The sequence below is a fragment of the Sebastes umbrosus genome, chromosome 13 (genome assembly GCF_015220745.1).
Source record: "Sebastes umbrosus isolate fSebUmb1 chromosome 13, fSebUmb1.pri, whole genome shotgun sequence".
In the NCBI taxonomy this organism is placed as follows: domain Eukaryota; kingdom Metazoa; phylum Chordata; class Actinopteri; order Perciformes; family Sebastidae; genus Sebastes; species Sebastes umbrosus.
The window spans coordinates 17,686,158-17,712,767 of record NC_051281.1 but is presented as its reverse complement, the minus strand read 5'-3'; the positions used below and the strand labels follow the sequence as shown (position 1 = coordinate 17,712,767).

Below are 26,610 nucleotides of genomic sequence, written 5' to 3'. Positions count from 1 at the left end.
CAAAATGTCATATAGTTGCAGAAGACAGTTTTCCTGTTCCCATTACATTCACTAATGATGACTTCTAAGTTTAGCAATAGAGACTCTGTGGCTTCAAGCAAAGAAAAAAAAAAAATCTTCTCTTCACTATAATAGACATTTTGATACATTTAGATTTTGTGTGAAAGTTTTATGTCAAACAAGATAACAGACAACTTTTTAGTGATAGAGTGGGAAACAACTGTAACATAATGTCCCCACTGGAGCCTATAAAATGATCTCACTCTGTGATAACAGACAATACACTTCAATGCCATCCTTTCATTGAGGATGATGCATCAAGGGAAGTAATTACAGTCACTACTGACAGATCGATGACTAACGCTGACAACAATACCTTAGTCTATAAAACCCTCTGCTGGGTTCAGGCGCTGCAGCAAAGTAGTAGTATAGCAGTCCTTTGTGTTGAACATACAGCCCATTTTGTAGGCATTACAGACACTAATTTCATACAGCGTTTGTATATGTACATCTAAAGGTAAGCTGGCATCATTCAGAGTATCATATTGTATCAGTGCTGTGTGTTTACTGTTGCTTTTTGATCAGTGAATTATATTAATTATTTTCCTCACCTAAATGCTTTGATGCAAATCTCAAGGCTGAGATGCTGTGCTAATTATTTTCACTCTCATTTTCACTCCAGGGCTGCATGGCGAAAACATTTCAGGGCCTTTTGAGGAAATCATCAACAATGTGGGCCGCTGCTCTCGTTCTTTGTTTGGGAAATATTCTCATCGGAGGAGAGGCCAGTGATCAGCATTCAGAGCCGTTCCCTGTAATTGAACTCTCTGAAACGGCCTCCCCTGGTGTTTTAATACTGGACAAACAGAAATCCAACAGCTCAATTCATCCACCTCAAGTGGCAAGACCAAAAACACCACACCCTCCTATGTGCCTGGAATCGGCTGGAATCAGAGACGCCTTCAAATATATCCACACCGTGGTCTCTGTTGTTGTTTTTGTCGTCGGAATAGTGGGGAATTCGGCTTTGCTGAAAATCATATATGTGAACAAATGCATGAGAAGTGGACCGAACATCCTCATCGCGAGTCTCGCTTTGGGGGATCTAATCCACATTGTGATAGACATTCCAATCAACGCATACAGGGTGAGTTAACTGTTATTACAATTACATTGAGAAAACAATGCTGCACCTTATCCTGCTCTTTTTATCCATTTTAAAACTTCAATCTCGCATTGAATTGATTGTGGGTGGGTTTTTTCTTTCTTTGTTTTTTTCTGCAGCTCATGGCAGAAGATTGGCCATTCGGTTTGTTGATGTGCAAACTCGTCCCCTTCATACAGAAAACCTCTGTTGGAATTACTGTGTTGAGCTTATGTGCCTTGAGTGTCGACAGGTAAGGAGATAAGCAGCGCCGTCCTGTGCCCTACAAGAAAATAGCGTTCGCCGGCCACTATCTGTATTTCATCAAGCAGACAGATTTGTTTTAGCATTAGCCCTTGAAATGTTCTTTAACTGAAAAATGTATTATTGTTACAGACGAAAAAAAGTCCCCCAAGCCATAGCATTTTCCCATTGATTTTGCAGATACCGAGCTGTAGTATCCTGGAATCGAATCAAAGGCATCGGGGTTCCAGTGTGGACAGCAATCGAAATAACTCTGATATGGATTATTTCTATCCTGCTGGCTGTGCCTGAAGTTGCCGGCTTTGATATGATAGAAATGAACTATAAAGACAAGCATCTGAGGATATGTCTGCTTCATCCCATGCAAACCACGCCGTTCATGCAGGTGATGTAATAGTTTCCAACCTATGCAACAGGATAAAACAAACAGATCAACATGTGTTTGATTTGTCTATTCATATCCCGCAAAGTGTTGACAGGAAATGAAACGAACAATGGCTCTAATGTTATTACTCATAACTTTATCCAACGGATGCCCACAGATTCTTGTAGGTGTCCTTGTAAACCTCTATATATATATATGTGTGTGTCTCCGATATTGTTTCATGCATGCTGTAACGTAGCAACCAAACATCATGTCAACTGCAACGCCGACTGACTGTGGGCCGCTGTCATGTTTAATCAACAGTTTTATAAATCAGTAAAGGACTGGTGGCTCTTTGGCTTCTACTTTTGCATGCCACTGGCCTGGACTGCCGTCTTCTACGCCCTCATGACCAGGAAAATGCTGAAGAATACTGAGAACACATTAAGCGACCACACCAAGCAGGTTATTAGTTTTAAGCAACTTTTTTTTTTGCACATTTCTCATATTTTGGCATAACATCGTCTTTAATATTGATCATATTCTTCCTTTTTAAGAGACGAGAAGTCGCAAAAACCGTCTTCTGCCTGGTGATTGTGTTCGCACTTTGCTGGTTGCCTCTATACCTGAGCAGGATCTTGAAATTAACCATATATGATGAGAAAGATCCTAATAGGTGTCAGATGCTGAGGTGAGCATGAAAAAAACTTTTTTTTCAATGTTCATTTCCTGATCCGTACTCTTTTGTCTGATAATGTTTACCCTCTTTTTTTTCAGTGTCTTTCTCGTCCTGGACTATTTTGGCATTAACATGGCAGCACTCAACTCGTGCATCAACCCTATTGCATTGTACACAGTCAGCATGAGATTCAAAAGATGTTTCAAGGTAAGATATACTGTCATGTTTTTCCAGGTGTTCCTTCAGTATGTAGGTCACTATTCAGGTTTAGACAAATCTGATGGGGGGGAGGTGAAAGCATTGCGGTCCACGTTGAATGAGCTATCACATGTGTCATCAAGGCCATATGGAGTCATGTCTGTAAAGTGGCCAGACTGAAGCGTGCAATGACCCGAGGGGGTAATAAGTGAAAATGGTCTGGAAAAACATCATGAGAAAAAAAAAGCAACAGACACTTGGCAATCTACCAGACAGTTTGTCACTGAATCAGAGTGGTGTGTTATGAGGAAGAAGAAAACATGGCCTCAAGGCAATGTTCAAGGGAAAATGTCTTTAAAAGCCTTTATTGTATTACTAGCTCGGAAGGACATGTCTAAAACATACTTTGATTTGTTTGGCTGTCATCGGGTTTGTGCGCACGGTGCATGAAGAACCACACTCCCTCGGCGATAATGGGTTTTTATATCGCATTTATTTTTTACATTTTCCTTTTAATATATCCCCTCTTCTTTAATTAAAAGACAATCCAACCTGAGATTGCTTTCAACAAATGTCTCAACACGGAGATATAAAAACAGAACTGCTTTCTATTATGCCCTCTCGGTACCAGAGCAACAAGGCTTTTACTGTAGGTCATTATTCAAATAGGCAATACTGCATCCCACTCAGATTGTACTATGAATACTCCACACACAGATAAACTTCACAATGTGCCATTTTCTCCACGTGAAGCTGATGGTAAATGTTTGTTGTTCTCTGACCAAATGTCTTTATGTGTGTGTGTGTGTGGTCCTTCAGGAGTGTCTGTGCAGTCGGTGTCTACCTCTTCAAGCTGTTGCCCATGACGAGGCGCAGTCTGTTTTCAAGTCCAGAAAGCAGGATCAAGCCTCGGAGCAGAGCTGCAGCATCAAAGCTCACAAGCAGACTTCCACACTTCTACCTGAGCAGGAGAACACTTCACTGTGTTAACAAAACTCTGTGAAAATTAGGGGTGGGTAAAAAATCGTTACGGTATAGTCTCGCGATATTTTGCAAAAATTGGCATGGCCATTTTTTAAAGGGGTCTCTTGACCTCTGACCTCAAGATATGTGAATGAAAAAAAATTAAAACTGTAAATTATATTAGATAAAACAGATGTTGAGTAAACTGCATTATTTTCAGTTGAAAAAAGGTAATAAATCGCAATAAACAGTATGATATATATCACAATACTCAGCATATCGAAAAAAAATTAAAATCACAATAAGATCATATTGTGACTTTTAAGTATCGTGATAATATTGTATCTTGGGGCCTATGGTGAGTCTATGAATATTCTGTGAAAATACTTTATGAGGTCTTTATTTTGTTATATACATTTATTACATGGCTTTGTTGAATACTCGATTCTGGTTGGTCAATGACGGCGTTCTACGGTCTGTTATTTCTTTATAGCTGATCGTTGCTATGTATAACAGATCGTTGCTATGACCGGCTCGCTGTACCCTTACGTATGGCTATCAAAGCAGATTCCATAACAGCTGTATCAGTAGCTCGTGACATGTCATCCTAATAACTTAAAATACCTTGTGAATAACATGTAGCAGCACTGTCTTTTGAACTGCTGTCGTCAGTTGAACATCTGCTTTGGTATGAGCAACCTGGAGTCAGACTGTTCAGACTATTTGCCCTCGGGGCTTGACTCACTCCCAACCATTACATCAGATTTTACCTACTACCTATCCTGTATCATGCATCACAGTACTCAAATCACTGTTTTGGGCACGACGCGAACCTGGCACCCATCAACAGAAATCTTGTCACGGCTTACCGCCCGCATACGTTTCATTTTGATTCTGTTTCTGGATTCTGGTATAACACACTGTGCTGTATGAATTCAAGCAAATGGAAATTCAAAAATGATTACGATGGGTTTTTATGGGGTACGGTGTATTATTAGTACATAAATGTGTGTTTTGATCTCTGTTACCCGTGCACACAAAGAGTTTATAGCGTTCCTTTCGCTTTTCTTGAACCTTGAGAAACATATCAAATTGGTGCCACAAGTAGATTCCGTCTCCGCCACCGAATGACTGATTGATGGTGGCCTATTTTTAATGCATTGTTAAATGTGTAATGCATGGAGACACTTTATAAAAGACCTGAGAGTGGGGAAGAAGGAAAACGAAGATGACAGAATGAGGTCAGGAGGAGAGAGGGATGGGAGGGGGGGGGGTTGGTAGAGATGAGCACCTGATAGGTCTTCCTGTCACAGGACAAGGCAAGCACAAATAGAGCGCTGTTCTCCCAGCTAATGCTGTATCAGTCTGCAAAACTGTCTTGATGCTGTGCGCTGGAATGCCTATTAAAAGTTTATCTTGTCTAAGCAAAGAGCACAGCCCTCGACTGTTTGGAAAGACTCAGTTGTTTGTTTGAATAAAAGGCGTGTGAAGACTTGTGATGTTTGCAATGCTTATATGGAAGAGACGCGTAATAAGGACATGACCTTGTGATATTTTCCAGTAAAGTACTGTGTATACCTCAAATTTAAACCTGCATCCCATAGTACTTTCCATTATTTTCAAGCACATATGGCAAAAACACGTGTGCATGAAAAAATACCTTATTTAAACATTAGATAATCAAAGCCCTACATTCCTTTCTTTATTTTTCAATTAAAGGTGCTAAATACAGGATTGGGAGCATTTCTATTGCCTCTCAACGGCTCTCGACATGGCTGGTCGGGTCTAGAAGGTAACACGCAAATTGCGAAACCATTGTGAGATGGTTAAGGTTAGGCATTGACCTCGAATATTTAAGGTTAGGCATTGACCTCGAATGGTTAAAACTGCAGTGGGTAGAAATGGAGCAAATCACGGTCACTATATCCTGACAGTGGTGCATGAGACGGGTAATCTGAAAAAAACATGTTCCTCTGTGTCCTCCGGTGCTCCTAATGGCATCTGCAACATTTCACAGACCGGAGGAAAACAACCAATCAGAGCTGATCTGGAGTCTGCCATCTCTGAGCAGCTGTCAATCACTCGCAAACTCCGACCAAACGGTCAAACTAGGCAGCGCTGATCAAATATGAATCAATATTCTGTTACTGTAATGCCTATTTCTCTTCTCAAATGTTTTCAGAAACATCTTGTTGTGGACTGTTTAGCTGTAAAATGAGAAAGTTTGTGACCCGGCAGCCATGTTGAGATCAAATTGAGGAAATACCAAGCACCACCCACCAGCGCACAGCCAATAGGAACACTCTCTCTCTCTGAAATGACCTGTGATTGGCCAAAGTCTTCCGTCACGGGCTAGATTTTTTAAAGCCTGAAAACAGAGCCATGAGGAGGTGCAGAGGTCTAGTTTTCTCTCAGAACACTTGGATTACAATATGCTGAAAGGCTATGGGTAATATCAACTTCTGCAACTCCAAGAGGCGATTCAGAGTCCCTACATTTAACCGCATCTGGCTAAAGAACGCTTTTGTCCATCAGTCCATCTTTGTTGCTAAATAATAATTAATGTGCTGCTAAAGACATGTAAATCCAGAGGACAGTAATGGGTTATGTATGAATAATGGTGATGTGTTTGTTTTTTTTTGTCTGATGGGTCTTACTTGTCTGTCTGTTTATGGTAACAGTATGTCTATTGTATGTGCACTTTTTCTCAAACTGAGCTGCCTATGGATTTAAATTGAATTTCAGTGCAAACTGACAATAAAGTTGTATCGTATCGTATCGTATTATGGAATTTTTGCCCAATGATGCCAAAAGCATTCTGCCTACTGCAGCTTTAAGGTTAGGCATTGACTTTGAATGGTTGACATTACTACTCTATATCTTTACATAGACAATAGTAGTTTGATGCTATATTGATGCTCTGGATATTGAATAAAGCTCCTACATAAACTTTACAATTTGTTTTATATCGTGACTTTGTACAAAGTATTTGTTGCTCTAATAGCTCTCGGCACATCAAATAGAGAGCACAGAGAAACGCTGGTTCCACATCACATCACATCAAACCAGCAGACAGCCATCTTTATGTACCTAATCGATTATCCTCGCTTTCCTCCACATACAAACACGAGATTGAGACAGTGAGAATCAGGTTTATGTTTGTTATTATGACAGATTAGCAAGAATCAATGTAATCCTTTCAAATTTACATATCGTAGCTCAAAATTGTATATTTAGCCATAAATCAAATTATTTTTTTTAAAGTTGCACTGTAAAGGCAAATTTGAGCCATCTGACTCGAAATGTGTTTGTGATTAGAGATGCCAAAAATATGTTTCAAGAGAACAGAGAGAGTAACATGCGTGCTTTTCAGCCCACACAGTCATATTGCCTGCTGCGCTATACACTCGTGCACCTCTCTCTGTTCTGACATAAGAGAGATGGCGTCTGTGTCTCTTAAGGCTTTGACTGTTGGATGCAACAGTGTTGGACAGGATGCGGGAGTTCAATATGCTCATTTGCAGTGAAGCCAGTTTGCACTGTTTTTGATCTAGCACAACATGGTCCATGTATTTTATGTTTATGTGTGTATATGTACGTGCACTTTGGAATATGTCCAATTTGCTTTCCCTCTTTCTTCTTATTTTTTGTGTTTTTTTAGACTCATTTTTATTTCATATTAAATTTTCATGACACTTCAGATGGTTTTCATTTTTTTATTTGTACAGTTAACCAACTGACTTAATGGAAATCCACGGTTTATATACTGCAGCAGCACACTTCATCAGACGCTTCTGTCAGATACTAATTTGTGTCAACTGCTGTCAAACGCTCCAGTCTCCTCGGTTAATGTAAATGCCAGCAGATAATCAACAAATGGTGCGGTGTTATCATGTCCCCAGCAGTAAAAGCTCACAACTGCCAGATGACACTGACACAATCATGCTCCGGTATCCAGAGTAAGGTGACGTCAGCGTCAACATCAGCGAGGGAGAAGGGTGTCTGAGACCTTCTTTAGTAATCTCTGTACACACACGGCTCAGATAGGGCTCCCCACGGTGCTGCCCAGACTCCCCAGACTGTGGATTTAATTAAACAGTGTGAAATTAATTAATCAGTGGGGTGGCAGGTAAAAAGGACTTCTCACTGGAACTGCTCACACAACCAAGACAAGCATTTCATGTGCGCTGACAGTTATTAATTTGCTGTATGTTTTTATTATAGTGTTCCTACACGGAGATGCAGGAATTCTGGGAGATTAAAAAGGCTTGGCATGGGAAAAAAGCCATGCAAATTATCAAAATAACAGCTCCCAAAAAATCAAAGTGTAAACCTGTGTTTGATCTGTTCTATCAATTAATTAAAAATTTCACTTCTGTATAATAATGTGGTGCAAATTAGATGGAAATGAGATAAAATATTCATTTAGTTATCTGGGGAATCTGCCTGGAGGGCTTTTTAGTCTTCAGTCTGGCTCAAAATGCTGTCCATATGGCAATTATGTACAGTAGTGTTGCAGGAGGATTGGTCTGATGCCTACTGGCAGAGAGGAGCCTGCCTGTGACAAACTGCTGCTCGGATCTGATGTGAGTTGAGGGAGATAATGAGGCTGTTGTAAGCCTTAAGTATAGAGCCCTGCCCCCGGGGTGGCATATCGGGGCTCAGGCTCCCTCATTGTTGCACGTGCTGCTGCGGAGGATTAAAAACACATTTGCTTTTATTCTCATAAACTTTGTCAGTACTTCCCGCAACTCTTTGGACAACTTCTGCTTTCATGTGGCAAGCCTCTTGACATTGCTTTGTGGAGGAGCTGCTGTTTTTTTCTTCTTCGCAGTTTGTAGATGTGAAGCCTTGATTTGATTCTGCTTTGAGCTATCTATAGCTCTTTTTAAGCACCCCACCAGAGGACGTGTACGTTCTGGGGTACATCCTACGGTGACTGAAGTTTTGTCAAATGCCATATTTTGATAGAGGATCTTTTTAATATTGATCCCATCAGGCATGGCATGGCTTTTCAAATTACTGTGTAAAGAAAAAAAAAAGATGACACGGGTGAGGAAGTCTAATTTACATTGTTGGTTATACAGCGTCCTCCGAGAGAGCCTGTGCCTGCTGTGCTGTAAAGATAACTGTCCACTTCTTGCGAGGAACTCTTGACATCCACTGCAGGTTGGATGCCTCCGCCGCACTAACTGTCACATATACAGAGTGTGCCCGAGAAAAACAATGGTGCAAATTTCAGCACTGTGTCCAATTTAGACCTACACCACACTACAGGTTTTCTTATTGAGTGTAACAAGGACACCATGCAACCAAGTGCAATACAGAAAAAAAAAAAAAATCCCCGCAGTGTGTGCAGAGTAATTGAGTCACCCGGGGAGAATAGCTATAATGTTTCATGACATAGAAAGTGTTATTCACTCAATGCAGGTAGACAATATTTACAGTTTTAGCTCCGTGAAATAAATAAGACAGACTTCCTTACCAGCAGGCATTTAATTAATGGCCATTAGGGGCTTGCATACTAAATAGGAGAGAGAGAGAGAGTCGAGCGGACACTCCAGCCAATGGCAGGGAAACTTCAGAGAAACCTGCAAATGGCAGGCAGAGTCAGACTGCTGGGCAGAGCTGCAAGTGGTCACTCAACCATGGGATTAAAAAGCATTTAAGCCTTGTACCAGCCCCCCTCTCACCACCACCATCACCACCATCACCACCCCCTCCTTTCGTCCAGCCATGTTATTTCGGGCCATTCAGGAGAAAAGAAAAAGACAAATGTTGGGTGCCTGGGTTGTTATTGCCGGTGCAAAGCTGCGGGGTTACAGGTTCTTCACAATGCCAGCATCTATAAACATATTGCAGTGCTTTCTTGCAGAAAAAAACATAATGAGCTAGCCCCTAAAAGGGTTTCTGTGTTCTGGTTAAGGTGCAAAATGGACTGTCACTACTGTTTATTTCATTCATGTCTGGATGTAATGGAAAACATGCAATCAAATGTAGGACAGGCTTACACTAGAGTGATTCACTTCACACTTCTATTCACACTTCTAATGCCTCTTGGGCAACGAATTTATGACAGGCTATTGACGTATTTATAGGCAGCTCTAGTGAGGCTTGATTAGCACAAATCCATGCCACGAAATAAATCACCGGCTAAGGCATCCCAAATGTATTGTGCTTGAGTGTTGGTGCCAGGAGGATGTTGGTGAAAAATGCTTTTTGATTCAGTGGTCACCAGAGTACCACAGACCCCCTGCCTGACTGGACTTGTTTTGATGGGCAATGATGAAAGCACAGGTGGATGCGAGAAAGCTCCCCTTCCCTCGGCTGATGCTGCGGACTCCTTTTCTGTGGTTTCCTATTAGCACAGGAGTGGAGGCTTGCAGTCTGGCTGCTGGGCACAGTGGGTCAGTGCTCACAAAGCTCTGTTTGTTCCCTGGCCTGCAGGGCTCCCAGGGTAAGCTTGGCTCCAGAGGGGAGACAAACAAAAAGGCACCACTGTCTCACACACCGAAGCTGCTCTCCAACACATTCGTCTTTTCCACTCGATGGGGGTACATTTCTCTTTTTAGGAGAGAGGAATGGCAAAAGGAAACACGTTTTTTTTTAGAAACACAGGGCCTCAGGATAACAAAACTGCTGTTGTTCTGAGCTATGTGTTTTTTTCTCAGTTTAAATGCCATTTTGAGTTGTTGCTTGTGGTGATATGTTTTTTTTTTCCTCTTTTTGCTTTGTGTTTTCATCTCCTTTTGTCTAGCTCAGACTCAGAGCTCTTTGTCTTGTGCTGCTGTATCAACATATTCTGAGTGAAACCCAAGGAAAGTGCCGACAGCAACAGGCACATAACACATCGCTGCACTCGATACAACTGTTATCAGGCCATTAAATGGGCGTTATCGGTCACTATAAGCCCCATAGATGTGGGTCAGTAGGGGCCTAAAATGCGTACTACGTTGTAAACGTGAACGCGAAACTTAAAAGCAACACGTTCTAACATGTTGTAAAACTGAATAAAACGTTATGTTTTGAACACAAACAAAAAGGCTTCTTTAGGTTTAGGCAACAAAACTATGACTTCTTCAGGTTTAAGCAAAAAAAAACTGTTACATTTAGGCAAAAGAACTACAACTTCTTTAGGTTTAGGCAAAAAAACTGTTACGTTTAGGCATTAAAACCACAACTTATTTATGTTTAGGTAACACAACTACAAGTTCTTTAGGTTTAGGCAACAAAACTACAACTAATTTAGGTTTAGGCAACACAACTACAACTTCTCTAGGTTTAGGCAAAAAAACTGTTACGTTTAGGCAACAAAATACAACTTCTTCAGGTTTAGGAAACAAAACTACAACTTCTTTAGGTTTAGGCAAAAAAACTGTTACGTTTAGGCATTAAAACCACAATTTATTTATGTTTAGGTAACACAACTACAAGTTCTTTAGGTTTAGGTAATAAAACTACAACCTCTCTAAGTTTAGGCAATAAAACTACAAGTTATTTAAGTTTAGGCAACAAAACTACAACTTCTTTAGGTTTAGGCAAAATAAAACGCTTTGTTAAGTTTAGGGAAAAACATTGTGTTTTAGCTTAAAATAACTACCAACACAAATGCACGTTGTTGATAGAACCTCCTATTGGGTGTAGTAGGCCCCTATTGCCCCACATCTATGGTGCTTATAGTGACAGATAACGACTATTTAATAGCCTGACAACAGTCTCATCGGCTGACACATCATATTTAAATTTCAGCTGCTAACTTTAGAGATTATATATATAGTCCTGTTGAACCACAGCTGGTGCAGCTAAGATATAAAAAGGTCTCTCAATTAATCAATAATTTCAAGGTATCTCTTATGTCCATACACACTGTCTGCCTGTGATTTCTAAAGATGAAATAATGTGCATGGTCCTCTCAGCTGCTGTCAGGTCAGACATCCACTGTTGTGCTGCAATCTGCGGTCCAAGTATAACTCCATTATTGAGGGGACTTTAAAATGGGAGCTGTGTGACACACAGTGGGATGATTTAGTTTAATGACCATGGCAGTGACAGTGCTGTGATGGAAATTGGACTCCCCCTGCAAATTTACATCACTTGAGGGTACTTGGGGCTCTTTTAGCGGCTGCACTCCAGAGCACGAGCCATCAGGAGGTCCTGGATATGTCATGCTTGTCACCTTCCTTTAAGTGCATCTGCAGACGTGGGAGAGGGATTAATATTATATAGCCTACGGTGGCACAGAGGCCGTCTTATCAGCGCCGCAGATGTGATAAGCACCTCTACCCCCCGTGAAAACCAGGAAAGATCTCCAAGCAAAGAGACAAGCATCTCTTTGTGTTGTTTCCTCACACTGCTTCCAGAGATTCAATGCGGCTTTAGTGGCAGATATGGTGCAATTTCACATCTGTTGTAATTTGATGTGCCTGGATCACCCTCTGTGAAATCGTCTTGATCGCAACATGGCTCCTTTCAATTATTTAGAAAGTTGGCATATGGCTTTAGAGATCGTAATCTGATTTCTTTTGATTTTGAGGTATTCAGAGTAGCCTCAACACCCCAATAACAGCTGTGTAAAAAAAAGGCTCCGTCTCTGTGATCATGTCATGTTGTAGCTTAGCATCTTCTCTTTTCATAGAGAAAAAAATATATATTTATTTATTTAATAAAAATGTCACTTTTATGAAAATATTTTCCATCATTGCCATGACACTCATCTCACATTAGTTCACATCAATGCAGATGTCAGTGTGCACAAATTGCATTGCCCTCAGACTGATTCTGAGCTGTGAATGGAAGTTAAGGCAACCATTGCTGTCACTTCAGTTTTATCAGAAAAGCGCCCAGTGGAACCATGGAAACAAGATGTGACACAAAAAAACATCGACATCAAAGCCGGCATATACTGTAATTAGAATTTATTGAAGCCTACTCAGTCAGAAAAGGTACATGATCTGCTGAGCCTTTGGATCCAGTCCCATGCCTTCCATTAAACATAGTACAGCGCATTAAGCCTTGATGTTACATGATGCAAAAATGGATGTGCTCATTTGTGAGTTTGTTGCTGCAAATAGGAAAATGGCATTTATGTATTCCAGTGTTACTGTATAGAAAGAAGCAGCATACAAAAAGAAAGCACCTGTTTATATGTAAAATATTTTGTCTGGATCAGTGACGATTTTAGACTATTTTTAGGGATGCTCAATCACACCTAAATACATCCTCAGCACCCCTATTAAATAATTATCCAACCCTGTGAGACCAACAGGATTGCCTTCGACCCCGGCCGACATTACTGTCCTTAAAAGGCTGTAGCGGACTTAGTCTTAAAGCTAGAGTGAAGTTATTAGCTATCTTATAAAACTAGAAAACATAAGGAATCCATTGGTATCAACCGTGTCATGTTAGCTCCAAATTTACGCAAATTTTGGCGAGGGAAAACTAGCATGGCGATTTTCAAAGGGGTCTCTTGACCTCTGACCTCAAGCTATGTGAATGAAAATTAGTTCTATAGATACCCATGAGTCCCCCCTTTACAGACATGCCCACTTTATGATAATCACATGCAGTTTTGGGCAAAAACCATGCAGTTTTTTTTTTTGTATAAATGTGTTATTTTCACCTATTCTAACAATTCTGCATACTGGGGTCCCTAAACAGTCTTGGAATTGCATAAATTGGGTATGACTGGAAAGCCGAGACTCTTGTGGATCCAATGAATTAAATTGTCACCTGAATTTTGTATTTTCCTTTACATAAATAAAGTAATTTCCACCATAACTCAATGCAGAAAAGGCAGAAATTGGTACATATAAATTCACCAGAATGCAGGAAATGAACAGTTGACGCCCAAATTTTCCCCCAGATCCCCGCTTAATTTGTTGAAAAGAAACCTAAGCCCTTGACTCTATATTACATTCTCATTAGGGGACCCCTAGGCCCCTGGTCTGGATACAAATGTGTAGGTATTTCAGTATAGATAATCATACATCATGATCTGCATTTCATGCTAACAGGCATATAGCTTTCTGGCAGTATTTACAGTCAAATTCAGAAAATAAATATCTTCATGCATATCTGTATAAGCTTAAAGTTTAGAGACCTGGGGGTCTTTGTAAAAAACAAAAAAAAAACAGGAGATGTTCTCTCACTAGCGTGTTTTCTTACACAATACCTAAAATGCGTGCCACCCACCAGCGACAGGGCATAATGACTCGGCAAGCCACCTGGCACCCTCTGTGGTTGTAAGGCCAGGGCCAGTATCCACGCAGAGGCTCGCATATTCTCTGACAGTGAGTGTAGCCACGTCGGCACTCGGAGCAGCAGATCCCCTGGTGGTCTAACATGGTGTCAAAGGTCATGGCGCCTTCCTCTCCGGCCCCTCCGCTGCGCTGCAGTTTTGAAGCAGTGTTAATTTTGAAGAGCAAATCTATACTCATTTGCAATTCAAATCTTTTTTAAAAAAAAAAAACTTCTCATGCTCCCAAACACGTGACTAGAGTTCTCTTTAAGCAACATGAATTTTTATAACCAATGGGAGTTCACTTCAGTTCAGAAGTTCATCACCGTTAGATTGGCAGCCAGCGACCTGCAATCATAGCCACTAATATGTCACCTGCTCAACAGCAGCAGCAGCAGCTGCTTATCAGCTGGCTCCTATTCTCGTTTCTATTTCTGTGAAAATACATTTTCTAACAAGGCTGGCATTTTTATGAAGTCATCTGAAAGTGTTGACAAAACAGAGAAACTTCAATTCCTAATGCTGCTTTAAGGGTTGCTCCGGGGCTCAGTATATGCATCTTAATCAAAAATGCACCAGCTCTGGAGACTTGTTTATCATAAACAGTGTTGTTGACGAAGTTGGCACTCACATGATAGGGGTTTTCGGGATTGTATGCTGACCCCGCAGCAGACTGCGCCCCCTCCTCCTCCTCCTCCTCTTCCACCGCAACTCTGGAGGTGTCATCTTCTTCGTGACTCACCGGGTTCCTCTCCCCAGCAGCTGCCTCCAACTCCTCCATGTTAAACTGCCGCTTGGCTCGCCGTGCGTCTCTCTTTCTCCTCTCCCCATCTGTTACGGCAGGCCACGAGAGGCAAGAGTATTGGGTCAACATCCACAAGACGCCGTATACATGTCCTCGGAGCTCAATCCTACATAGCTGGGGCTCTCTCAGATGTCCTGAATAATTCAATTAAGCAGCAGTGATTTCAAGCAGTCTTGCATATTTCAACATCATTCTTTTTTTAATACAAGACCGGAGCCTTTTTTGGTGTACTCTAAATGTGGAGTGTGTTCAAGATGTTCAAGTGTTTCACCAACTTCTCTGACAAGTCTGTACATTTTTACAAAGTGTGTCAGCAGATAAGCAGGGCAATCACAACTGAGCTTTGAATAAACTATGAAAGAATGGAAAAGGATTGGGCCGTGCTCTGTGATGGCAGGCCCTGTTTTATAGACTATAATGGGGTGGAAATAATACATATTATCTAGAAAGAAGAGAAGAACCTTTAGGATAGATAGGTTGGAGCCAGTAAATGGGAAGTTCCCCACAAAGATCCAGGATCTTGTTGCTCAGAAAGCTGGTGTCCTTCAGCGGCTGCTCCGCAGCAACCCATACGAGGAACTCCTCGTCAAACCTCACTGGAATGACTTCATCTGTCTGCAAGAAGAAAAAAGACAATGTCCTTGACTTAGAAAAAAGAAATGAGGATGCTTTTAACCCTGCCATTTCATTTCCCCCAACATTCTGTATCAAGTAGTGTGCATATACCAGGTCAAACATCAGCGACTCTTTCTTGTGAACTCCCATGTGTGGAAGGCTGGCTTTGATTTGGGATTTTATGTAGCACTTTCCTCCTCCGAAGAAGCGGATTCCGGTTATTCCCTGCGCCGAATCACAGAGATGCCATGTTTACACTCACAGCTTTGCTACTTTGCTAAGCACACAGAAAAGTCCCTGCTGAACCACCTCAGGAAGAGAGAGAACAAGGACAAACTCACTCACTATTTGAAAGTCATGAATCTCCACAGCTTCCTCAGCTCCACTCCCAGTTTTAAATCTCTCTAGGTTGTTGTCTGAATCGATTTCCACGGCGCCCGGCCTCACCTCCCCATTGATGTTCATGCTGTAGCGAACATTGTAAACCTGGCAGCATTCAAGGTGGCACGTTAAAACGGCTGATTAGTCAAGTTATGTAAATCACACTGCAGCAAAACACAATAGAAATGATATACAGGGAAAACAAGCTTCATGCAATCCCCCTGCACAGTAATTAGAGTTACAGTGTTGCTCCTCGTACAGAAATCCTGTGTATTTTTAAAGCACACTGAGAATTGAGCAAAGCACCACAGGAGATGCTGTTGCAGACCTTGATGGGAATGTTTGCCCTACTGGTGAGCTCAATAGGACACATAAACATTACACTATTTATGGAGCAGAGTAACAGGAACAATTTATGTAGTTTGTATGTACTCTAACAGAATTAAAGATGCAATTTCACAGTGATGAATATGATTATGAAAACAGTATCTCTGCCTTTCACATAAATACCTCTTGTACAATAATGCCTATAATAAGGATGTACTTTGGATCCATTCCTCACTGAAAGCATCCTATCTGTTATTGAAGGGGCACTGTAATAACTGCAGCGTAATCCTCAGTCGACTTACATTTTTATCGCTGACTTTCCACAGGTAGAGAGCAGCCATGGATGCACACAACATCAACACAGCGCCGACAATAAGAGCCACAGCTCCAAATCTCAGGAGGCGACTGAGCACAGCAGAGGTCGGCTGTTCCTTCACAAAGTCCAACAGATGCAAAAGTAAGAAATGACAACAATAACAACTGATAACATTCCTGGAAAACCTCAAGAGTTTTGCAAAGTTTTATTCACATGTCATGGATGTCAATTAGATTTCTAATCAAAAACTTCATTAAGCCTGTCTTACCGGAGGCGTGCAGTGTTCAAAACAGCCAGATCCATGAGTGGTGTTTTGGATTTTTTCCATATTAGTCTCTCTCATGATGTCCTCTATAATTCCTCCAACTAATACTGCTGCTTCACTTTGGAGAATCAGGTTATCCGGCAGGAGGTTTTTTGACATTTGGGTGTGAATGACGCACAGTCGATATAAATTCTCTGAGCTAAATTCTTCGTCTGAATGTTACCTGTAGGTCCAGTTGGCCTATCCTGTGCTACCAAACTAAAACTTTCGAAGCAGTTCTGAACTCAGATTGGCTGGTGTTACAGACAGTGATGTAATGGTTGGTAGAAAGATGAACTCATCCTTCAGCATCAAAGACTTGAAACTTGACTTGGACTTCCGAAAATGACTTGAGAGCATCTCCGCTTTCAAGGTCATGAAAGTATACTTTGTATATGTGGTAAGGGGCATTTTTTTGGTTCCCTGAATAGTGTCTGCAGTTCTTGAACGCAGCCCCTTACTCCTGACTCCTCCTCCACCAACCAGCTAATCAGGCCAGGCTATATAAAGCACCTGGGGCCTGTCAAGTCCTCTTGCTTCTGCTTGGCATGCTGTGGAACCACTGGTTTAAACTGTAGTTTGTCTTTTAAAGCATGTGTCTAGTGAGATCTTTGCTTATTTTGGTTTTTAGCTTTTACTGTGTGACACTGACCTTACCTTGGCCCATGGTTGCACTGCTTCTGCTCTACAGTTCTTTGTGCTGCCCCATGGTGGTGAGTAGGGTGGCTCAGTATTGAGTAATGTTGAGTTGCAGCATTATTAGTGCTGTTAATATGTGTTTCATTTTAGGCTCACCTAAAGTAACACTGCTGCTGTTTTTGCCCCCTTAACTATACTTATTGTTTTTGCCCCTTTTTTAGACTCATTGTTTTTGCCTCATTTACATTTTTGTCCCTTTTTTTTAAAATACTTTTGATTTGTTTGAGTTATTTTGCCTTTTAACTAACTGGGTTATTTGTGTTAATTCTCCTTAGTTTAGATTTTAATTCTTTGTGTATTAAGTTTTTTTCTTTTAGAAGCTGAAAGTCACTTTGTTTGGAAGCTAGGCACCCATGGTGAGGTACCTCCACCTATTGTATGTGAGTTAAGAGCGCTGGGACACAAATAGACCGCACCATAGTTTTGCTGTGTTGCACCCAAGGTGAGTAAGTGGTAGCAGTCTCCTCAGTGTAGTCTGCCTCTCCAACAGTGGCCTCAACTTAGTTTTGTTTATTTTAACTTTGGACTGGCAGCTGTAATATTTTACGGTCACATTAGATTTTTTTTAATCACCCCATTCAATTCATTTTCATATAGCATCAAATCATAACGGAAGTTCTCGAGACGCTTCTCATATTAGTTTGTGTAATTTTTAATCTGTTTAATCATTTATTTCCCTACAGCTTCAGTCCCATCTTATTAAGTGCTTTTTCTTTTATTAATTCTAATAAAATATTTGACATTTTCAAATGTGTCTCTGCCTCATCAATAAAAAAATCTGTGTGCTTTATCCATTTACCAGAAATGTATTCAAGGTTTTTTTAGTATGTCCTGGGGTGCAAGTCCCCATGTGGTGTTGTTGGCTAGTCTACTTCCAACTTACTGTCCCCACCACCCTTTGCCACATACTGTAACTCATAGTAAAGCCAATGATTTAGCAATTTCATAAAGACAATTGCTCCTTTTGCTATATGACTTGATTAGTGATGAGATTTTAAAAAAATTTGTCTTCGCATGCCTCTACGGTGAACAGATAGTCCAAAAACTTAATGAATTGATGTAAATTCATATCAAAACCTCCTTTTACAGACTCTCACACACTTTGATAGGCTACTCTATCAAAAGTAAGCACAACTACAAGCCACGTATTCTTTTCTGTAGGCCTATAAGGCAACAATACTGAATTACACTTTCTTAAGTATATCTTGATCAAAAGATTAAGCAAGTAGGCCTATGAGCCAAATATACTTAGACTTTTCTGTATAGTTGTCAGTATAAGCCAAGTTTACTTGGACTTTTAAGTATACTTGTCAGTATGAGTCAAGTATACTTTTGTCAAGTATACCTCTGATAAGTGCATAAACAGTGAACTGAAAGTATACTCTTAATTTAAGTTCAAAAGAAGTGAACTAATAGCACAGAAAAACATCTGTACTTGCATATTAGTCAGTTATGCTTTATGCCTTTCATTTAATCACCCACCTCTAATTGTTGGATATCAATTTATTTGAGTACTGCAGATTTTCTGGAGTTTTTCTGTGGTTACAGGTGTAGAGTGAACAGATTGCACTGCCTGCAGTCAAACTTGTATGCAGAAGTGAATCCTGTTGTGCCTGATGAGCTGCGGTCTAAGTGTGTGTGTGTAGGTATTGGGTGTAAGTATAAATAGGTTTTTCTTTATTGTTATACCACTGTGTTGCATATGCCTGATGCTTATTTTACTTTTTATGCTTTTAATTTTATTTTAAATATAAAGCACATTGAGTTTCTTTGTGATGAAAGTGCTCTGTAAATAAAGCTGCCTTGGGTCTTTATAGTCCCACAACACAGTATTGACTTGCAATAGCATACACAATCAGAGAGACACACAGACACAGCCTTTGCTTAATTATTAATTTTCTGATTTGACAATGTGAGAAAAGTAGTTTTGTGGCCAAGGTTACTCGGTCCTTATCATGACTTCAAGAAGAAACATGGCAAGAAAAGAGATTCAAATGTGCAGTGCTGCTGTTGCTTGGAAACAGATTGAACCACATATTTGGATAATTGGTAAGCTGGGAGGCAATCAGAAAAGGTGAGGGGATTCTTTGACCTTCGGAAAAATATGTAATTGTGAGAGCATTTGATCAGAAAAAGCAGTATTTGCATGCAAATCGAGGCTACCCAGTAACTACATTGTGTGCCATGAAAAGAATATGACATTGGCTTATGCTTGCTATCAATTTAACTGTGATCGTTGGAGGACCACATTTTTATTTATTGCAGCTTATAAGCCTTTAAGGCAAATGAAATGCATTCAGTTGGCTAATTGAGGTTATTCTGTGTGCTGTTCTGAATATTTCCTCAGGACAATAGGTTGCACTCTTCCTATGAGATTACATTTGAGTCCCAGCGAGCTCGCTCTTTTAAACTGTCGTTGAACAGCAAAACAATTTCGCTTTTAACTGTTTATTTGTGCAACAAATGTGACAAAATCTACCACAAACATGGTAATCTTCCATATTGATTGTTTTCCACAGCAGAAAGGCCCCTTTCAGCCTTAAATGTCCATAGGTCATTCATGCCCCTTAAATAGTAACACATGCTCTTGAAAATTCATAATAAAAGTCTTCTTTACATTGAATCATTATGAAAAATATATTATTAATGTACAAAATCTTGCATATTACACATGATACAATGAACAGTCTTATATGAGCCAAAAAAGACACATGACATACTACAAAAACACTGCAACAATCCAACATAGTCAATTAAAAGTACTGTACAGTAGAAAGACAGGATCCCTTTTTGGTGACTTTTAAGAGTTTGTGTACTCTGGAATGGACATCTCGTCCGTTTCCTGTATTCTGGCCGGCGTCTGTGGGCCAACGAGGATATAATCAAATTCCTGGTGTTGGACTTTTTCGTACACGCTTTGCAGACCGTTGGTTTTTGGTAAGACAGCCGGATAGTAGTTTTCCCTTCCGGTGTTCCGGGGAAGCGAAGCCGTCTTGTTGAACGTGGACAGGTGCGGTCCGCAGGCCATGCTCGTGTTGGGCCTCGTCGCCGAGGGGCTCCAGCAGCGGTCCGAGTGTCCCAGCACTTTGCACTCGCTCGTGCACGCCCAAAGACCTGTGGGAAACAGCAGTGTGTACAGTCAGGGTGGAATACGAATGCATTCGCTGGCTCACCTGGTTGAGGCTGTTTTGGTGTGTTAGAAAATCCATGACTGTAACTGGGTACAATATGTACATTACATGGCTTGGATTCAAACATAAGCATGGATTTCACCTTTACATCCTCTCATTTCTGTTTGATGAGGCTATTATCTTGTAATGTTTTTTTTGACACTCACTGTTTGTTGGCGGCGACTCTTTTTTGTGCACATCTCCACTTATATCCGAGTCACTGTCATTGAAGTCGCTGTCCCCTTTTCCACTGTCCTTGCCGCTGATGTGGGGATCTCTCGCTGAGATTGTCGTGAACGAATTGCCCTTCCATATCGTTATCGGCCTCACTGTTTCTTTCCCATATCCCGGTAGCGTAGAGTAACCCTGCGGAGAGACACAAACACATTCGACTTTGAATCGAGATTCAAAAAGACGACAAAGGAAACTTTTAAAATATCTCTGGGAAAAGTAATGACTTATACCTTTAATTTCCCCTCCATCACCCTGCTGTTCGACTCAAAGATGCCTGCTGTCTGCCTGCCATCCTCGCAGCCTGTCTCTGTTGTTGTGTTGCTGCTGCTGGCCGCCAACGGAGGCTTCTCTGGAAATGGATGGGCATCAAACACTTTGCCTTTGTGGTTGGCAATCAATGAGTCGACATGACCGCTCTCCACTTTCTCCACATCTGGCAAGTCTTCTTTATCGTCGTACCCCGCCTCCCTTGTCTCCTTTTTCCGGCGGCTACAAATGGTTGTGATGAGAATGATAGCCAGCAGGAGGAGAGAGCAGCTCCCTGCCAGGACAATGATTATGGCTATGGACATGTCCCATTCAAAGAGCTCCTCGCTGCCATTTTGAGCCAAGGAAGGCATGCTGGGTAGAGTTCCCTCTATGAAGCTGAAGTGTATAATGGCTGTGGAGGTGAGCGCCGGGGACCCATTGTCACTGACCGACACTGTGACTTTGACATTGTCTGCTAAATCATACGTCAGCTGCCGGCTCACGTGCACCTTCCCTGTATCTCTGTTGATGGAGAAACCCAGGTGTCCCCCCTCGGTGATTTTATAGGACAGCTGTGCGTTCACGCCTTCATCAGCGTCTGTGGCCTTTATCTGGGTTACCACATAACCTGCAGGTGCATCCTTGGGCAGGAAAACCTCAGCAGATCCCTTGTAAAGGGGCGGCTCTACAATGGAAGGCTGGTTGTCATTCTGATCAACTATTTTGAGCCTGATGACAGCTGTGCTCTGCAGCTGTGGTGACCCCCCATCACTTGCTTGGATGTGTATGTCTAGCAGTTTCATCACCTCATAATTAAAACTCCTCAGCGCGTATATGGAGCCAGACACCGAGTTCAGAGACACAAAGGTGTTCACTGGGGAGCCCATGATGACACTGTCCACCAGCCTGTAGGTGATCTTGCCATTATTGCTCAGATCTGCATCACTAGCCTCCACTGTGGTGATATAAGCACCAGGAGCGTTGTTTTCAGCCACTGAAACTTCATAGACAGATTTGGTGAAGTGAGGGGCGTTGTCATTCTCATCGCTGAGCCTGATGGTGTACTGGGTGATCTTTCTCAGAGGAGGTGACCCAAAATCCTCAGCCATGACTGTCAGGTTATACTCACTAATCCTTTCTCTGTCTAGAACAGCAGCTGTGACTATCATGTAAGAGTCCTCATAAGCCTGCCTCAGTTTGAAGTGGTCGTGTCCATACAGAGTGCAATGCACCTGGCTGTTCACACCAGAGTCTCTGTCCAAGGTGCTGATCAGAGCCACCAGACTGTCCTTGTCTGCAGCCTCGCTGATGTGCGCTGCGCCCGTGGTGATGGAGGAGGTCATCGGTGTGATGCTGATCTCTGGAGCATTGTCATTAACATCCGTGACGTGGATGATGATTTTGCACACGGAGGGGGTCGGATTGGGTCCCAGATCTGTCGCCTGCACGTCCACCTCGTAGGTGCTTTTCTCCTCGAAATCCACACTGCTCCTGAGCGTCAGGCGCCCGGATTTGTGATCCACTTGGAAAAGTTCTCTGATCTCGTGGGAGACCTGTTTTCCAAACCCGTAGACCACCTCTCCGTTCAGACCCTCATCAGCATCCACCGCGTTCAAGTCCAGGATGACAGCTCCAACCGGTGCGTCCTCTGGGAGACTCACAGAGAAACTATTCTGATCAAAAACTGGACTGTTGTCGTTAAAGTCAGTCACTTTTATTGTGATTTTTGTTGATCCCGATCTGCGTGGACTCCCTCCATCTGTTGCGACCAGATCCACAGTGTATGAGGACTCAATCTCCCTGTCTAGATCCTTCATTAGCACCAATTCCGCATATTTAACCCCATCCGCTCTCAGGAGCACATCAATAGTGAAGTGGCTGTTCACTGAGATTTGATAGCTTTGGATGTAGTTTGACCCAACATCTGCATCCACAGCTGGATCCAGAGGGATGCGGGTGCCCACCGGTGAGCTCTCAGACATCTCCACTAGAGACTCCCTGTGTGGGAACTCCGGAGAGTTGTCGTTGATGTCCTTTATTTCCACCTCTGCGTGGATCAATCTGTAGCGCTCTTTGGAGAAATTGACCACGTCGAAAGTGATGAGACACTGTGATGGAGGAGTAGTGTGTCTGCAGATCCTCTCTCTGTCTATTCTCTCCAACACAGACAGCTCTCCATCGCTTTCTCTCACCCTAATGAACGAGTCGTTGAATTGTTTCATCATCCTGAAATTGGTCCTGGAGGAGTGAGGAGACAGACTCAAGGACATGTCCTTGGCGAGGTTTCCGATGACTGTACCTGGCGCGTCCTCCTCGTTGGTGTGGTATCGGATAGTATTTCCATCGGACTGAGCCAGTGAGGTGAATAGAAAATGATGGATGGAGAATATAAAAATCCACCGGTGCCAATAAGTTTTGCCCTTTATTATCATCTTCCCTTCTTCTGTGAGCAGCCTGAAACAGATGTGAGACCCAGTTCACCTCTGGAGTGAGCTCTCCATGCAGCTCTCCTCTCCTCTCTCTCTCCACAGCTTTTATGAACTGATGCTTGGGAAGTGAAAGTTATAGTCGCTCCTTTTTTTTTTGCGCGCAGCCAGCCAGCCAGCCAGTCAGACAGACACGCTTGTTGCCTCGCCTTCTTCAACACAGCTCTCCAAATTCTGCAGTGGCGGGGTTTATACGGCTCCTCATGCTAATGAGACGAAGTGTGACCAATCCCTCGCTTTAGAATTAAAAATACCCCCTTATGAAAAAAAAAAAAAAAAAAAAAGCTCTAAGCCTGTTTTTTTTTTGAGAGTGTGTACACTGAAGGAAGTTGCAAAATAGAAGAAGAAAAAAGGGCAGAGAGGAGATATGGCATTTGCTTGAAGATATTAGTCCCTGCACTGTTTATCGTCTTTTTACAGCCATTACAGAGTGATGGTTTTATTTAGTGAAAAAAAAGCCTATTTTCTTCTTCTTCTTCTTTTGATGTTTAGTTTATTGTCTAGTGGGCGCGCGCGTGTGTGTGCGCTCGTGTGTGTGTGCACTCACAAGGCCAGCTCAGTTGTATTTTTTTGTTGGTAAGCTGAGCAAGGTTTTGTTCAGGTTGCAGTTTATTTGGAAGAAAAAAAAGCTTGCTTACTAAAAGCATCATATCACTTGATATGGCATTTTTTTTTTCTGTTTTTTACTAAATAAAAGATGATCAGTATTATACCATCTCACTTAACCTGTATATAAAATAACTGTAAATGAATAAAGGGATGTTTTCAAGAGTCTCACTGAGAAAATGTTCTCATATATGAGATCAAGAGGTTGTTCATTTGTTCCAATCATCAACATTAGACCCTTACATTCTGCCTCTCTCCTGGTTTTATGGAAACAAATATATATTTGTAGGCTACTAATGCATGTTTATCTCCTGGGTTTTGACTACAACCTCCCACTCCGAAAACATATCTGTTATGAATTTCAAATCACATTAGATTCACATTCAGAAACACTATGATAAGGATGAGACATTTGCTTTTGTATCTTTACATCTCAGCATTTTGTATTTACTTTTCTTTTTTTTTGCTGCTGCTTGATATGGCATTTTTTCTGCTGTTTTTTACTAAAAAAAAGATGATCAGTATTATACCATCTCACTTAAGATGTTTATAAAATAAATGTAAATGAATAAAGGGATGCTTTCAAAAGTCTGACTGAGAACATGTTCTCATATATATGAGATCAAGAGGTTGTTCATCTTTTTCCAATCATCAACATTAGACCCTTACATTCTGCCTCTCTCCTGGTTTATGGAAACAAATATATATTTATATAAGCTACTAATGCATGCTTATCTCCTGGGTTTTGACTCCCACTCTGAAAACATGATCTGTTATGAATTTCAAATCACATTAGATTCACATTCAGAACGCTATGATAAGGATGAGACATTTGCTTTTGTACCTTTACTTCTCAGCATTTTGTATTTACTTTTTTTTTTTGCTGTGGTATATGCTATATATTGCACGTCATAATGCAAATATTTGTACATATTTCATATTTTTTTATATTCTTATTTTCTTATTTTTCATTGTAGTACTTATTAGGGCTGTCAATCGATTAAAATATTTAATCGCGATGAATCGTATGATTGTCCATGATTAGTCGCAACAACAGCTGTCAGTGTGTCAGTGTGCTGACTTGACTTTGACTTGCACCAAACTGCATGTGATTATCATAAAGTTGGCACATCTGTAAAGGGGAGACTCGTGGGTACCCATAGAACCCATTTTCATTCACATATCTTGAGGTCAGAGGTCAAGGGACCCCTTTGAAAATGGCCATGCCAGCTTTTCCTCGCCAAAATTTGCCGCAAGTTTGGAGCGTTACTTAACCTCCTTCGTGACAAGCTAGTATGACATGGTTGGTATCAATGGATTCCTTAGGTTTCTAGTTTCATGATGCCAGTATCTTCACTCTAGCTTTACAGCTGAGCCCACTACAACCTCTGAAAGATCAATTGCGTTAATGTGTTAAAGAAATTAATGGCGTTAAAACGATTTTGCGTTATCACGTAATCACATTAACTTTGATAGTCCTAATACTTATGTTTCTTTACATATATTGTGTTTATATTGTAGCATTATGTACATAATTGACAGGTTACATACTCCTTTATTTCTATTCTCTTACATTTCTTATGTTTATGTAAGAGCAACTGTAATGCCCCAATTCCTGCCAGGGATCAATAAAGTATTTCTGACTCTGATTCTGATTTACATGAACAATTTAACAGGAACTACACTAAATGGCCAAATGTGAACAGCCCTGTCCTCATACTATTGTGTACTTTGGGCTTGGCAGTGTTTAGAGCTAAGCCCTTTAGTTCCAGTTGATGGAAATCTTAATTCTACTGCACACAATGATATCTAAGATAATAGAGTGCTTCCAACTTTCCGACAGGGACTTCAACATGACAATGCCCCCGTGTACAAAGGGAAAGTCCATACAGGAATGAATTTGGTGTGGAAGAAGTTGACTGGCCTGCATATGCAGAGCACTGACCTCAGCCCCATCCAACGCCTTCGGACCATGTCTGCAGGTCTTATCGCCCAACACGAATGGTCGACCTCACTAATGCTCTTAAGTACAGTACTTGAGTAAAAGTACTTAGTTACTTTCCGCCACTGCCTATTTGGCAGGTGTATGGCAACCCTTGGTTGAAACGTGATAGCTGGAAGTGTAAGCTATATTTAAATCGCAAAATTGAAAAGAAACTGAACTGAACTGCCCCTCTGTTAGGATCAGGGGTCAGCAAACTTTACTATTAAAAGAGCCATTTTAGGCAAAAATAATAAAAAACAATCTGTCTGGAGCCACAAAACATTTGATCATTGTGATGAAGGTAACACAGTTTATAGTCTAAGTATATAGTAAATAAATCTAATGCAGTGGGTGCCAAGTGCAAATGTACTACGGAGTATTAGGACCACATTGAGGGGAAAAAACATCTGAGATTTCGAGAATAAAGTCGTAATATTACAAAAAAAGTTGTAACATAACGAGAATAAAGTCATAACTTTACGGAAAAAAAGTCAGAAGTTTACAAAAATAAAGGTCGTAAATTTATGAGAAAAAAATCGTAATATTACAAGAAAAAAGTTGTAATATTACGTGAATAAAGTCATA

The 26,610-nt window shown here is 41.2% G+C and overlaps 3 protein-coding genes across 3 annotated transcripts; 1 reads left to right on the top strand and 2 right to left on the bottom strand.

Moving 5' to 3' along the window:
- Positions 1-57: 57 nt before the first annotated feature.
- On the top strand, positions 58-3,782 carry LOC119499723 (endothelin receptor type B-like). The gene is made up of 7 exons (XM_037788877.1): positions 58-1,147; positions 1,285-1,397; positions 1,589-1,793; positions 2,097-2,237; positions 2,330-2,463; positions 2,550-2,658; positions 3,469-3,782. Exons 1-7 carry the CDS (start codon positions 689-691, stop codon positions 3,637-3,639), a joined length of 1,332 nt encoding a protein of 443 aa, XP_037644805.1. The 5' UTR covers positions 58-688; the 3' UTR covers positions 3,640-3,782.
- A 9,425-nt stretch (positions 3,783-13,207) lies between these two features.
- Positions 13,208-17,043, bottom strand: LOC119500539 (leukocyte cell-derived chemotaxin 1-like). Its single transcript, XM_037790312.1, has 7 exons — positions 16,562-17,043; positions 16,280-16,408; positions 15,615-15,755; positions 15,381-15,494; positions 15,116-15,269; positions 14,481-14,680; positions 13,208-14,000 (listed from the first exon to the last, which is right to left on the bottom strand). Exons 1-7 carry the CDS (start codon positions 16,715-16,717, stop codon positions 13,773-13,775), a joined length of 1,122 nt encoding a protein of 373 aa, XP_037646240.1. The 5' UTR covers positions 16,718-17,043; the 3' UTR covers positions 13,208-13,772.
- Positions 17,044-19,728: 2,685 nt separating this feature from the next.
- On the bottom strand, positions 19,729-23,724 carry si:ch211-199f5.1 (protocadherin-8). The gene is made up of 3 exons (XM_037790512.1): positions 20,931-23,724; positions 20,634-20,832; positions 19,729-20,410 (listed from the first exon to the last, which is right to left on the bottom strand). The coding sequence occupies exons 1-3, from the start codon at positions 23,379-23,381 to the stop codon at positions 20,097-20,099; spliced, it is 2,964 nt and encodes a 987-aa protein (XP_037646440.1). The 5' UTR covers positions 23,382-23,724; the 3' UTR covers positions 19,729-20,096.
- Between the last annotated feature and the right edge of the window lie 2,886 nt (positions 23,725-26,610).